The sequence below is a fragment of the Papaver somniferum genome, unplaced genomic scaffold (genome assembly GCF_003573695.1).
Source record: "Papaver somniferum cultivar HN1 unplaced genomic scaffold, ASM357369v1 unplaced-scaffold_70, whole genome shotgun sequence".
Lineage (NCBI taxonomy): Eukaryota > Viridiplantae > Streptophyta > Magnoliopsida > Ranunculales > Papaveraceae > Papaver > Papaver somniferum.
In genome coordinates, this window is record NW_020649860.1 from 2,562,747 (window position 1) to 2,575,995 (window position 13,249).

At 37.6% G+C, this 13,249-nt stretch overlaps 1 protein-coding gene and 1 long non-coding RNA gene across 9 annotated transcripts; one reads left to right on the plus strand and one right to left on the minus strand.

Annotated features, from left to right (window-relative positions):
* Nucleotides 1-3,038: 3,038 nt before the first annotated feature.
* LOC113344004 lies at nucleotides 3,039-6,148 on the minus strand. The gene is made up of 4 exons (XM_026588065.1): nucleotides 5,153-6,148; nucleotides 4,246-4,987; nucleotides 3,818-3,916; nucleotides 3,039-3,673 (listed from the first exon to the last, which is right to left on the minus strand). Exons 1-4 carry the CDS (start codon nucleotides 6,146-6,148, stop codon nucleotides 3,039-3,041), a joined length of 2,472 nt encoding a protein of 823 aa, XP_026443850.1.
* A 2,411-nt stretch (nucleotides 6,149-8,559) lies between these two features.
* LOC113343958 lies at nucleotides 8,560-12,878 on the plus strand. Of its 8 annotated transcripts, none has more exons than XR_003357498.1 (10): nucleotides 8,560-8,826; nucleotides 8,968-9,047; nucleotides 9,804-9,912; nucleotides 10,079-10,359; nucleotides 10,444-10,497; nucleotides 10,594-10,785; nucleotides 10,888-11,034; nucleotides 11,185-11,236; nucleotides 11,349-11,696; nucleotides 12,597-12,878. It is a non-coding gene; the product is annotated as an uncharacterized LOC113343958 (long non-coding RNA). The 8 variants fall into 8 exon arrangements; XR_003357499.1 differs by lacking the exon at nucleotides 12,597-12,878 and adding an exon at nucleotides 11,787-11,991; XR_003357500.1 differs by lacking the exon at nucleotides 12,597-12,878 and adding an exon at nucleotides 11,793-11,991.
* Nucleotides 12,879-13,249: the final 371 nt, after the last annotated feature.

Consider the following 13,249-nt stretch of genomic DNA (forward strand, 5'->3'; position numbering starts at 1 on the left):
GCCCTGAGTAGTGTCCGATGGTCCGTGAAGATCCTAACAATTGGTATCAGGTCAGAGCCCATGGTTGGTATACTTCCCGAACGTATAAGTGGTTGTGGATGTCACCCGGTTTAGGGCGCAAGTGGAGTCAGACTCAAGGTGAAGCAGACAAGGCCCAAAGTCGAACTGGCGCTCAAGGTGGAGTTAGTATCTTACCCATTAACTCAGGTGGAGCAGGGTTCTAGATTGACAAGGAGATGCTCAAGGTTGAACTGATGCTTAAGGTGGAGTTAATGTCTCACACATTAACTCTCAAGTGGAGCAGAGGTGGGCAAGAAAATGCTCAAGGTGGAGTTAGTACTTTCCTTCTCATTAACTGAAGGTGAAGTAGGATTCCAGAGCGCATAGTGACAAAAATCATGATCAATGGGTAGCATATACAGATGGTAATCATATGATGGAGTCCGATTGGACTGGTGAAGTGGTTAAATCTCGCCAAGGTGGAGATTGTTGGAGTATGTGGTGCGATAAACCACATATGTATAGCTAGGGATAGTCCCACATGGAAGAAAGAGGAGTACATATGGAGCTTAATAAGCTTGGGCATATCCTTATGCAGCATAGAGGCCTTTTAGATTAAACTCGCATACCTCTTATCCCAAAGTGGTCAAGTAGGGATAGCATCAATGTTATGTGGTTGGGCCCATATATAGTAGGTTTATATGGTCCATGAAGATCCTAACATCGTTCACTAAAATAAGGAAGATGCAGAAAGGTAATACCATTTCAAAGGATCAATAAGATGTCTTTGTAAACTAAAAAACATATAAAATAATGTTTTTTGGGGGGACAAAATATGTGAGAATTAATTCCGATATAATTTCATGGCTGGCTTGAGGATGCAGCTCGAGAAAGAATGGGCATGGTATACCAGAATGTCAAGGCGAAAAATGATGAAAAGGATTTGTAGAGTGAAGAGTAAAAATATTTATCGGGTTTTTCTTTACTTTTGTAATGATAAGAAGGGTAAGCTTGATATTAATAAATATTATATTTAATATTCATATGTCGAAAAATGCATAACTAAATAAAAATTTAGCGGCACGGGTTAAGCCCTAGTCTATATATTACAGTCGAACCTCGATAAATGAATGCTCTCGGGACCAAGAAAAATATTTGTTTAGCGGGATTATTTATTCATCGATAAATTATTTATTCATTTAGACAATATTTTCTTAATTAAGAAGTTAAATTGTATAGGAGAAAATGTACAAGTATACCTAGGAAATATTGGTCAAAATTCTTATCAATAATTCAATTAAAATTCATTTTCTTTTGAATTAACTGGTGTCATTTCTAATTTACGTTATAGAAATGTGATGGACGTCGAACATCTTTTGAATTATCCTAACAAGAATGATGCAGTTATGGAGTTTCCAACAGACGAAGAAATTATTGAGTCAGTCATGAATAATGAGAATGATCCTGAACTAGATGATTGTAGCATCATACCAAATGTGCCATCTAAAGATGATTTTCAAGCGATGGTCACTTTAAAAATTACTTGCTACAACACGAGCAAAATGTTCCAGAAATTGTGCAAACATTGCATAAAATTAAGGATAATGTGCATTTTGGTTTGGGTGGAAGAAAAAGACAATCAACCATAGATGAGTTTTTTTGAATTCATTCCTACATATATTTTTATGTAAAATTTTCTGATTATGTATTTTTTTTATATATATTTTTTATATATAATTTAGTGATTATTCGTTTATATTTCTATAGGGCCTTTAAGGATCCATTTTTTTTTATTCATTAATGCATTAAGCGAGGTTATACATTTATTACCTTGGCCCAAGTCGGGACCAGAAAAAATTATTCATTTGGCGAGATTATTCATTTGTCGAACATTCGTTTATCGAGGTTCGACTGTATAAGGGACAACAATGTTTTCCTATATGGACGGCCATCTACATTTTTTTTTACTCGGTCAATAAAAATTAAAAAAAAACGAAAACTGTATAGGGACGAGATTAAACTAGTGTTAGTTGTTTGGCCAACACTAGTCTAACATATTTAAAACGAAAATAAACCTCTCCAGGCCACTCCACAGAAAGAAGAAAGCCTGGCCTACCCTCATAAAACTCAAAAACATCTTCAGTCAACAAACAAGCTTGTTTGGCCAAAGCATCAGCCGAGAAATTAACTTCCCTATAGTTATGCACATAGCGAATGTTATCATAAAATCTCCTCGCAATCTTCCACTTCGTAAGAAGTTGCCTAGGAAGCTCACCCGACTGAAAAGCTTGAATGCAACTCATCGAATCTGAACGGATGCAAAGGTTTTTTAACATTCCATCTCTTATAAAGCAATGCAGCATAAATCACAGCACAAACTTCCGCATAATAGTTGGTTTGAAAACCCAGGCCAACTGAAAGTACTCCAAGAACCGCAGAATTAGCATCCCTGAAGGTAACACCGGCTCCAGCTAGGCCAGGATTGCCACGAGAAACACCATCACAATAGATCATAATTTATCCGGGATTAGGAGGTAACCAACTAACCGCTTTTGGAGTAGAAAACTTGCTAGATCTATGCTGCACCCTGGAATAATTCAAGATGCGCAAATCTTCTTGCGTGTTTTACATATGGCCCCTCATTCGAATCGAGTTATCACGAATAAACCGATACACTCTGCCCTTAAAACCAAGCCAGTGCAGTCGAAATTCCTCAAAGAAAACCTTGTTGCGCATCTTCCAGAGCTCTGTGGTAATTGCAAGGTTTGCAACAAGCCACAGATACTTAATCATCCTACTTCGTCCTTTATCAACCTTGTAAGAGGCTACCAAATCCTCTTTTGGCCGAAGATTAAAAAAATTTGCAGCCCAAGCCCAAATTCTCTTAGCCACTCGACAGTGCCAAGTGACATGGCTCATAGTTTCTTCGCTCTTCCTACACAACCGACAAAAAGTAGCCATGCTTCTACCAGTCTTCTTGATAACATTATCTTCAGTTGCACATCATTGCTTCTGCCAGATTTTCCAAAATTGCACACTCAAAGTAGGGTGCACAACTTGTCTATTAAATAGTGCTGCAATTGGCAAAACTTAAGCTGGCATTTTAATAGCAGCCTTTGCAGACTTGACTGAAAAACGCCCTTGCTATTCAAGTCCCATATTTTGTAATCATCCCCACCAGCAATAAGCGGCATATTATCAACATCAATGTTACAACGAATCATCATATCTTTCAAACTCGAAGGTATGGCCCAAGCACCATCAACAATTATGTCACTCACCTTAGCCTTGTAATCATTTGGACCTTTGGAAAAAATTCCAAGCCGCCTTGCAATAGAAAAGTCCCCGCACCAATTATCAAAAAATAACGAAATATTAGCATCATTACCTATAATTGAGCGTGTGTGCTTTTGCACAAAATTGTAAACCAATCTGATTCCTGGAAAAACCAAAGAACCCAATTTATAATCAATCAAATTTCCATTCAACTTGAAGTATTTCGCCCGCAAGAATCTAGCCCAAATCTTGTTTGAATCCCGAATAGAGATCCACAGTTTCGTAAGCATAACTCTATTTACATCCACCAATTTCTTGAGCCCAACGCCACCTTCTCGTCGCGAACAACACAAATCCTCATAAAGGACCGTGAAGTACTTACATTTTTCAGCATCACCTGACCATAAAAAATTCCTAATGACCCGCTCAACTTGCTTAATAACCGTACACGGCCACTTATAAACGTCCATGGAATGAAGCACAGAGCTATAAATAATTAATCTAATCAAAACAAGCCTTGCTTGAAAGGAAAGAAGCTTACCCTTCCAACCAGCCAACTTGTCCATAATTTTCTCCATCACCTTGCGAACATGAATGTAACGCACAATTCCAGGCTTCAATTGAATTCCCAAATACTTATCTGGAAAAGTAGCTCTTTCCATACCCATGTAATAGCACGGGAGACAGAGCCGCCACCATAGTAAAACTTGCTCTTTGCATAACTTATATACTGGCCAGATGCACACTGATACATGCCCAGCATATGCTTCAGATTTTGCAAACTCTGTAGATTACCTCTGCAGAAGATAAGAATATCATCCGCAAATAATAGGTGTGTAGGAGCCACACCTTTGTTGCTAACCATAGAGTGCATACTTCGCCTTGAAAACAATTTAGAGAGATTGCGACTTAAAACATCTTCAATAAGAAAAAAAATCAAAGGTGAAAGAGGATCACCTTGCCGCAAACCTCTAGAGATGCTAAAGAATCCTTCCGGGCTACCATTTATCAACACAGAAATCCAAGCTGAATTCAGAATACTAAGGATCCATGAACACCAATTTTCAGAGAAACCATATTGCTTAAAAACTTCAATGATAAATTCCCAACTTAGCGTATCAAAAGCTTGTGCAATATCTAGTTTGAGGCCAACATTTCCATACTTTCTTTCCGTGCTAATCTCACTGATCAACTCAGACGCCAAAGCTATGTTTTCATGGATGTTCCTCCCCTTCATAAAAGCCACTTGCTCTTCAGAAATCAATTTATTAAGCACCTTACCAAGCCTGGTAGCCAAAATCTTAGTAATGATTTTGAAGAAAAAATTACTCAAACCAATTGGTCTATAATCCTTGATAGCATCAGACTTGCAATTCTTAGGAATGAGAACTATAAAACTGGAATTTATGCCATTGGGAATTTTACGCATAGACCAACAATTAGCAATGGCATTGTAAAGATCCTTAGAAATAATTTTCCAGCAATGCCTGTAGAAAGATCCGGAAAATCCATCAGGGCCAGGCGCATAATCCGCACCTAAATCAAAAACCGCTTCTTTAACTTCCTCCAATGACAAAATGGCATCCATGAACGCACTTTCAGTGGCACTTATGCTCTCATGATCAATATCAAACAGCCTTGGGTCAACATTAACTTCGCCACCATTGAATTTTGCATGATAGTGATTTACAATGTAATCTTTTATCTCATCCTGCAAAAAAAAAAATAGAGTTAGATGAAATTTTAAGTTCTGAGATGGTATTTTGACTCCTCCTCATGCGAATCTATTGTGGAAAAACCGCGTATTTTTGTCACCATCTTCCAACCAGGTTATACGCGACTTCATCTTAAGCATAACTGCCAACTCCGTTCTCACATCCTCAACAGCCTTCTTAGCATCTGCAACCTTGACAAACTGCAACACAATACTGGGATCCAAATCCAAAAGGTCATTCTCGGATTCAAGTTTTAACTCAGCTTGCTTCAATCGAAATTGAACCTCACCAAAAATTGTTCTATTCCAAACCTTCAATGCCTCTTTCAACCTTTTCAATTTGGCCGAGAAAACAAAAGGAGGCGCACCATATAATGGCAAATTCCAATTTTCCTCTACTAGCCGCATAAAATTTGGATGAGATAACCACATCTTGTGAATTCTAAACAGTGCCCTAGCCGGCCTGGGATTCTCAAAAGCATACCCAAAAAGAGGAGAATGATCTGAGCAAATTCTAGGCAAGTCCTTACACCTCCAATTCTCATACTTGTAAAGCCAATCATCATTCACAACAGCTCTATCATGTTTATAAACAATTCGCTCATTACCACTTCGACAATTAGACCAAGTATATTTTTTTCCAATGGCATCAGCCTCAACCAGCCCATTGTCAGAAATCCAGCTTCTAAACTCATTCACATAAATTTCCTTTATCGGCCTACCACCCTTCTTCTCATCCAAACGTAAATTGCAATTAAAATCCCCCAACACCAACCAAGGAATAGATATGAAGCCTAAACCTAGTTGACACCAAAATCTCCTCCTTGCAACCGGATCACAAGAAGCATGAACATCCGTGATGAAATCTCCCGCAACATTCAAAGAAATAGTTTGCCTGGAAGAAGATAAAACATCCGGTCTTAGCAAAGAATTCCTCCACAAAACCCAAAGATTGCCCTTTTCTCCATACACTTCATTCCTAATAACATCCTCACAAAAGTTTACTAATTTTAAGCTCCTAACAAAACGTAAATTGCAGAAAACATGCGGTTTCGCAATACAAATTATGTCAGGATTATGCAAGTGATATAACTCAGTCAACTTGGCCCTTGCACCATCTTTAGTCAAGCCTTGAGAATTCCAATATAAGGCCCGCATTAAGAAACCGCATTATTATAAGGGCTTGCCGAACCCTTTTCATCATCTTTGCGAGTCCTACTTCTACCTCTTCTACCTATATGGTCTTCATCCTCAACTGGCTTGGATTTTGTATTAGTATTCTTCTTTTTAGCCGCAACTTTAACACCCTTATCCCCCTTCTTGGCCAGCGCATCTAACTTCTTCTTTTCAGCTTTTTCTTTCTTCAAGCGATCTTCCTCATCCTTAGCAGCACCCCAATCCAATTTAGCCGTTTCAATATCCACTATTCCAGCAGATAATGCAGTTGACAAAGGTTCATCTTCAGTAAAAATGTTTTCAACCTCTTCTTCCACCTCTTCAGTTCCAGTCTCAAACATATTTGAAGTCTCAAGAGGCTCCGTTATGTTAGCCTGGGAATTTCGTCTTGCTGTCTTAGTAAGGGAACTAAAACCATCTTCATCAGTTGGCTCCATAATATAGTTTGTAGGCAGATCACCCGTAGCAAAGGATTCTATACGACCATTACCCCCAGATTGGGCATTCTCACCTTGCATCTTATCTTGTTGTGTATCAGAAATACGTACCTCAGCATGTTGCACCGCCACTAGTTGTTCAGTTTGCTGCTCCTCGGCCACAACTTGCTTTTTCCGTTCCAAAATTAAATTGCGTATATTTTGTAGTTTCGTCAATGCCACATCTTGCTCATGTTTTGCTAATTCCGCATACTTGGCCAAATCATTAACAATTCGTTTTTGCTCATCATAGTGTGCATAAATCTCAACCTCCTCCTGTTCCAAGTCTATTGCATCTGAAGCAGAAGTTCCATTCTGCGATGTCTCATCTGCCAAGTTAATAGCCGGAGCATGCATAGATTGCGCATCAGACTCTTCAGGCTGCACAATTTCGTCATTCCGAGCATTGTTGTCACCTGCCACACTAGTAGGTGGACTTGGAATAATTGTGCGTGTGCCAGCAAAAGTGACACCACCAATTTTCACGGGTTTTTCCTTTGTGACCTGAACAACACCATTATCCGCAACCTTACCATCATCACCCGCATCTTCTTCTTTACCATCATCCTCCTTACCACCATTGTTGCCATCTTTGCCATCACCTTTGTCTGGCAAATTTTCACCTCCAGGCTTTGGTGGATCCCCCTTGTTGTATTTCCTAAAATTCCAATATTTTAATTCATCCATCCTAGCTTGGAGGACCTTTCTTTTCTCCTCATCTTCTTCAACATCAAATTGTCTTTTAATTTCATTGTATTCTTTAGTTCTACAATTTGTTTCAACATGCCCAATGGATTTGCAATACTTGCAAAATTCTGGCTTATTTAAAATTTCATAATCAAGGTGAAAACCTTCAGCCAAATCCTCATCATCAACAACAATCTTCTCGAGTGGTTTAGAGAAATCAATGTCGATAAGAACTGCGGAAAAATAACCGAATTCATGCTTTAGGGTTCTTGGATCCACACAAACAGGTTTGCCAAGACCACGTGCAACCCTAAAAAGAATTTCCTCTTCCCAATATTCAAGACGTAGCTTCTTAAAACGAATCCAAACAGATGCTCTTTTGATCGACTCAGCTTCAGGATTGAACATAGGTGTCCAAGGTTGCACCTTCAATTGTTGCTCCTTAACTTTCCAAGGACTTTCATAGCTAATTGTCTTACGATCAGCTTCATTATACAGTTTGATAACAAAATATCCTCTAACCCAAGGGATAAATTGAACCTCGCCTGATAACTTCCATAACTTGCATAAAATCTGTTTAGCTTCATCAAACTTTACCCCAAGAGTTTTAAAATCAGAATGGCCAACAAGACTGAATTTCCAGATTTCTTTTGACCTAGTAATAACATCTTTTGGAATTTTAATCACAATCTCACCTGTAGAAGCTCGAACTGGAGGATGTGATAGAGATTCCGCATCAATACCTGACATAACATGGGTGCGCTTCTTCAAAACATTGGCATAAGACTGACTTCCTGATTCAGTCCGCACAATAGTTGTACCATTAATGTGATTTCCATGTTCGCGCAGATTAGGGTTTGCGGATTTTGGCACATAGGCTTGCCTAGTCCGTGATTGAGATCGATTTCTATTCCTAATCTGATTTTGTCTAGCAGAACCGCGTAATGATCACCACGATCTGGTGGAACAGGCTGATTAAGCGCCATTGAAAGGCGCAAAATCAAAGAACAAGCAAGAACGCGTGAGAAAAAACAAAAGAGAGAAAACCGGAGCTAGCCGGCCAAACCCTAGGTTTCTGATTTTTTTTTTATAGACGGCCATCTACATTTCGGACACATAAAGGCCGGCTAAGATTGAGCCATTTATACGTGTTTTCCCTATCTATTAATGGACGGGATCTACATTTTGGGTTATAACTAGCGGCTGAAATCGCACCATAATTTTCTTATACTCCAGCGACACACGCCCATGTATCTCTTCCGTTGCGGCAGACATTCAACTTCAAGCTTTTTCTGAAACCTCACATTAATTATTCCTTCCCATCATGAATGCAGGAGGCGTTTTTTTGGCCTGATTTTCGCTCTCATTTCGATATTATCTAGAGTTAGGGGTCGCGGAGAAGGTTTTGTTTATCGCGCAACAGGATTTACTCTATCTTGGATTTCAATTTAGCCACACAAAGAAATCGCGAGTTCTGTAAGATATTTTTTTTCTTTGGTGAGTTTATCTTTAGTTCAAAAATAATCGGATTGATATCGTGTTATTAATTTTTGAAATTTTGTTGATTATTAATTTTGATGGTTTTCTTTCTATAATGTTGTTTAAGATGGATGTTATTTTTAACTGTTATTAGTACAGATTATTCACAGTTTCCATGCATTTCTGCAACTAAATCTTATTCTGCGAGGAATCATGATGGGAACAGTTGTATTGAGTAGGTAAATAGTAGTTTCACTGAGTGTAATGGATAACTCCATATTTAGTGTACATTAATTCTGTTAATTCTATCATATTATGTCAATATGAGTAGGTAAATAGTAGTTTCACTGAGTGTAATGGATAACTCCATATTTAGTGTACATTAATTCTGTTAATTCTATCATATTATGTCAATATTGCTTGGGAAATTATTTAGTTAATTCTATCATATTATGATATTGATTGGGTTCCATGGTTGTGTTGTTAACTGATGCTACAAAATATTAAACCATAAAATTTTCTCATAATAGATAAAGTTTTATGGTTTGATCCAATTCAAACCTATAAAGTTGATGCGTTCATCGTGTTAACTAGTAATATACCCAGGAGAGAGTCTTTTGGTGAAGACAAGTTTGAGGACAACATTGGGTTATTTTATGCCCCAAAGATTTTTTGCCTTCTTCACTTGGTAATGTAGATGATACTGTTTTCTGAGCTTAGTAGTAATTATATGTTGCTTTGTTCAGCAACTGCAATGGTAGAATGCGAAAATGCTAAAATTAATTATCACTTTTTTTGTACGTCAATGTTGAAATTGGTACCTACTTCCGATTGGACTTTCATCAAGTGTGACTCTATTTTGCAATTTCCATTTGGAAATTAGTTTTGAAATTTTCACTGTCGGTTTTCTTTTCATGCAGTCACCATTCCTTTGTTTAAATTACCGCATTCAGAGAAGAGTTAGATTAACTTATTATATTCTTGATCCGTTGCAGTAGTCAGCGTTCGTGGGAAATGCATACATCCAATATGTATGTATGACTACGTTTCCGGCGGCGACATAAGTAAATGGTCATCAGTTTTGCTAAAAGGATAATAAGGAAGGTTGACAGAAAGACTTTTTAGTTCCACTAACTTTACTGCATGACATATACATGCATAGAATGGATCATTAGAAATCAAGTCCTAGAGCCCAACCTAACTTACAAATACATTTATCTATTATGTGATTACGTTTTTTCTTACACTCTGTATGCCACCTTACCTACAGGTATTAGAGATAGCCTCACAGTGCAATGCAAATTGGTCACAAAGCCCACTCAGCAGACTGAAGTGCCTACAGAAAAATCCTCGAAAATATGATTATCCCAATAATTCTTCTATCCACTTAGACAAGCAGCTAATGTCTTCATGTCTAATGCCGAACCAGCAAAATCATTGAGAATGTTCGTTTTTATCTTGCTTGCCATGGGTGTAGCAAGAAAGTTGGCGGGGATGGTTACCTTTAGTACACTAAATTTGAAAAAAATAAGTCGGCATTCTCATAGTCAGGTTAGGGCTCAACACTATATATTAATCAAAGTTTATTGCTATTTATCGACCTGTTAATTTTCAATGATACTGTTGTGTCTGTAGCTCTGGACAGTGAGGCCGAGAAGATGGTTCGCTACACTGCTTCCGAACTCTTGAGTGAGTCACCTTTGGATCTCACCTGGAATATTAGACGATATATGTTATTATGAATGGATTTGTGGGATATATGTTTAACATTCTTAAGATTTGCAGGAACCAGCGAAAGCTATCGTGCTATCTGGGTTCTCACTAAATCTGCACCAAACCGTGGGGTTTCAAATTACTATGAAATCCTTCGACTGGAAGCAGAAAGTTGCCACAAGCTACACAGTCAGTTGCATCGACTACCACAATCTCCTTACATCGCCTGAATCAAAGCATTCTTTTCTTAAGGCAGACATATGGGTAAAACATCACTAAAAGTTGAAATGAATCTCCACTGAGGTCTTGCATTTGGAGAAATAATCTTCAAAAATTATTTACTAATAAATTTTATTTAATAATCAGATCAATGCCACCGACCAGGGAAAAACACTCTAAATGAAGGATTCTTTTGCTGGGAAATTTACAAGCGATTACGAAAAAATTGATTGTGTGATATAAAGGCATAATTTGTAACCTCAACTCTTCTTGCACCTATCTGAGGTCCGATCTGTAAGTTAATCGATTTGATTTTTTTCTCAGGTTTTTGTAATTTTTCGTTCCATATTATACGATTGGGTCATAAATTATAAACTTTGGGACCGTCATTGATGGTTTGCTTTGCCACCAATTCTAATCACGGTGATCTCATTTTGTCTGCAGGTGTATACCGGTATAGCCTAAAAGGATATTAACAAAAGCTAGCTTTTGTCAGGTATTACTCGAATTCCATTGGTTTCAATGGTTAAAAATATGCAGAGTCATACACGAATGCTTTTATTTTTAATCTGTTTGTTTGTATTAGTTTTCTATGTTTATATATTCAGATTCAATGGCTGGAACATGGCTATGGATGTTAAAGACCGCTGTCTGCTTCAGAAATTCGGTAACCAATTATTTTTTGAACATTAACAAATACAATTGAAGATAATTGCACTCAAGATATTATGTTCCAGAATGATTACCTGAACTCTGATGTCCACCTGTCAAGCATTAATTAACATTAGCAAGAGAAGACAAATTGAAGTAAAACCTGGAAGACTTTGAGAAAAGGTGTCGTGCCGATCAAATGAAACCAAAGTTGACCCTCAAATACGAAACTGGAACGGATAAATGGTTAGATGGTCATGGTGCATATTTATATGGTTGCGGGAAAAAAGATCTATTGTAAAGAGGTAATTTATCACCGGTCATCACATATGCACTATGTACGAATTGTTGTATTTATCTGATCATTGGCAACCAAATTCTAATCCGCATTATAGTTTCAGGCTTAGGTAACTTTGATGCCGTGATGTGGGGTGCGTTAAATTAAGCTTTAGAGCCCAGTATAGGGTTTTATGACTTTTATCACTAGAACAAGGTTGCAAACTCGGTTAAAGACAAAAGTAGTTTTCTTTTTTAAGTGAGTGTGTGGGTATTAACTGCGGCATTTCCTGAGCAAGGTAATCCAATTTTTTGTTCATAATACAACCAACCATATTAAGCTCTTTTAACTACTCATAATTTTCAACAGAAGAGAAGTTTAAATCTCTTTCTTCATGTACTTTCCAGCACAACGGGAAAACGTGAAATTACCCACCATTTGTAACTTCCTAAGAGCATCTCCAATGAAATATGGGTCTCTAAAATTATTGAAGCCACCTAGGATTTTAGAAACTTTAAACAAAGAAAACCTCTCCAGTGGTGGGTGGATATTAAAAATTTAATCTGATGTGGAAGTTTGAGTTTGGAAGAGAGTATGGATTTTTAGAGACTCTCATCCATACACACGTCATCACTATTTGTTTTTATTTTATTTATTTTGTTAGATTTTGTGGATTAACTTTCTACAAATAAGTGACAAGTGTTTCAAAATAGGTATGGATACAACTACCACGGGAGATGCTTATCAAAATCAAAAAAATTATTTGATTCTATGTTGTTAAATACCTCTTTTTTAGGTCTCCACATGGGATAAATATCCATACACCATTGGAGATGCTCTAACTAGCACAAATGCGCAAAGCAAAAAAGGCTAAAAAAAATTACATCCATACACAACTGACGAAGACAATTTTTTTTTTTTTTTGAAGGATAAAAGGGCTCTACAGAGCCGTAAAGAAACTTTATTTAGAATACCTCATTATACTTGAGGTTTGAAGAAATACAAACTCGTGGTGATGAAGAAATATGGTGGCGACGAAGACAAAATATTGGAGCTCAATCCTTACGACAGGGTCAGTGGCTAAGAAGCGTCCAAAAGGGCACAAAACGGATGACATAATATCGATTAGTTATGTAAAACCATTCCTAATATTTCGTTAAAAAGGTAGGAGTTTCATGTGTGAATATGCCAATCAAAAGGAAACATAATCTCATAATTACTGCGAGAATGTGACAATAGCGATTTCTTCTCTAGATTAAAACTCTTTATGATAAAGAGTCACAAATATACATTTAACGGTACACGGAACGAACCAATCCCGTGCCGGTGCAATCATTCATTGTTATAAAAAGACATGCACTTTAACTCTGTGATCAAAGAATCAATCGGTGGACAGGATCTAACGGGGACTCCGATCCGGCGGTCGGGAAGCTCCGGATGGTATTTTTAATTGGACGGTCAGGAAAATTTAGGTATTGTTACGGGGTGCGTATGGGGTCACTAGAAATAAGGGAGGGGTAATGCTCGGTTGTTTAACATAAAACCGTTTTCTTCCTTCTTGCTGTTACGGTTCTTCTCCTC

Bases quoted from the DNA above. Each gene is read 5' to 3' on its own strand.
- LOC113344004 (XM_026588065.1), bottom strand. From the start codon at position 6,148: ATGCGGGCCTTATATTGGAATTCTCAAGGCTTGACTAAAGATGGTGCA. The intron at 4,988-5,152 runs GTGAGAACGGAG...TTTTTTTTGCAG, and splicing joins CTAAGAAGGCTGTTGAGGAT to GATGAGATAAAAGATTACAT. The intron at 3,917-4,245 runs GTTTGCGGCAAG...CTACTTTTCCAG, and splicing joins ATTCTTTAGCATCTCTAGAG to ATAAGTATTTGGGAATTCAA.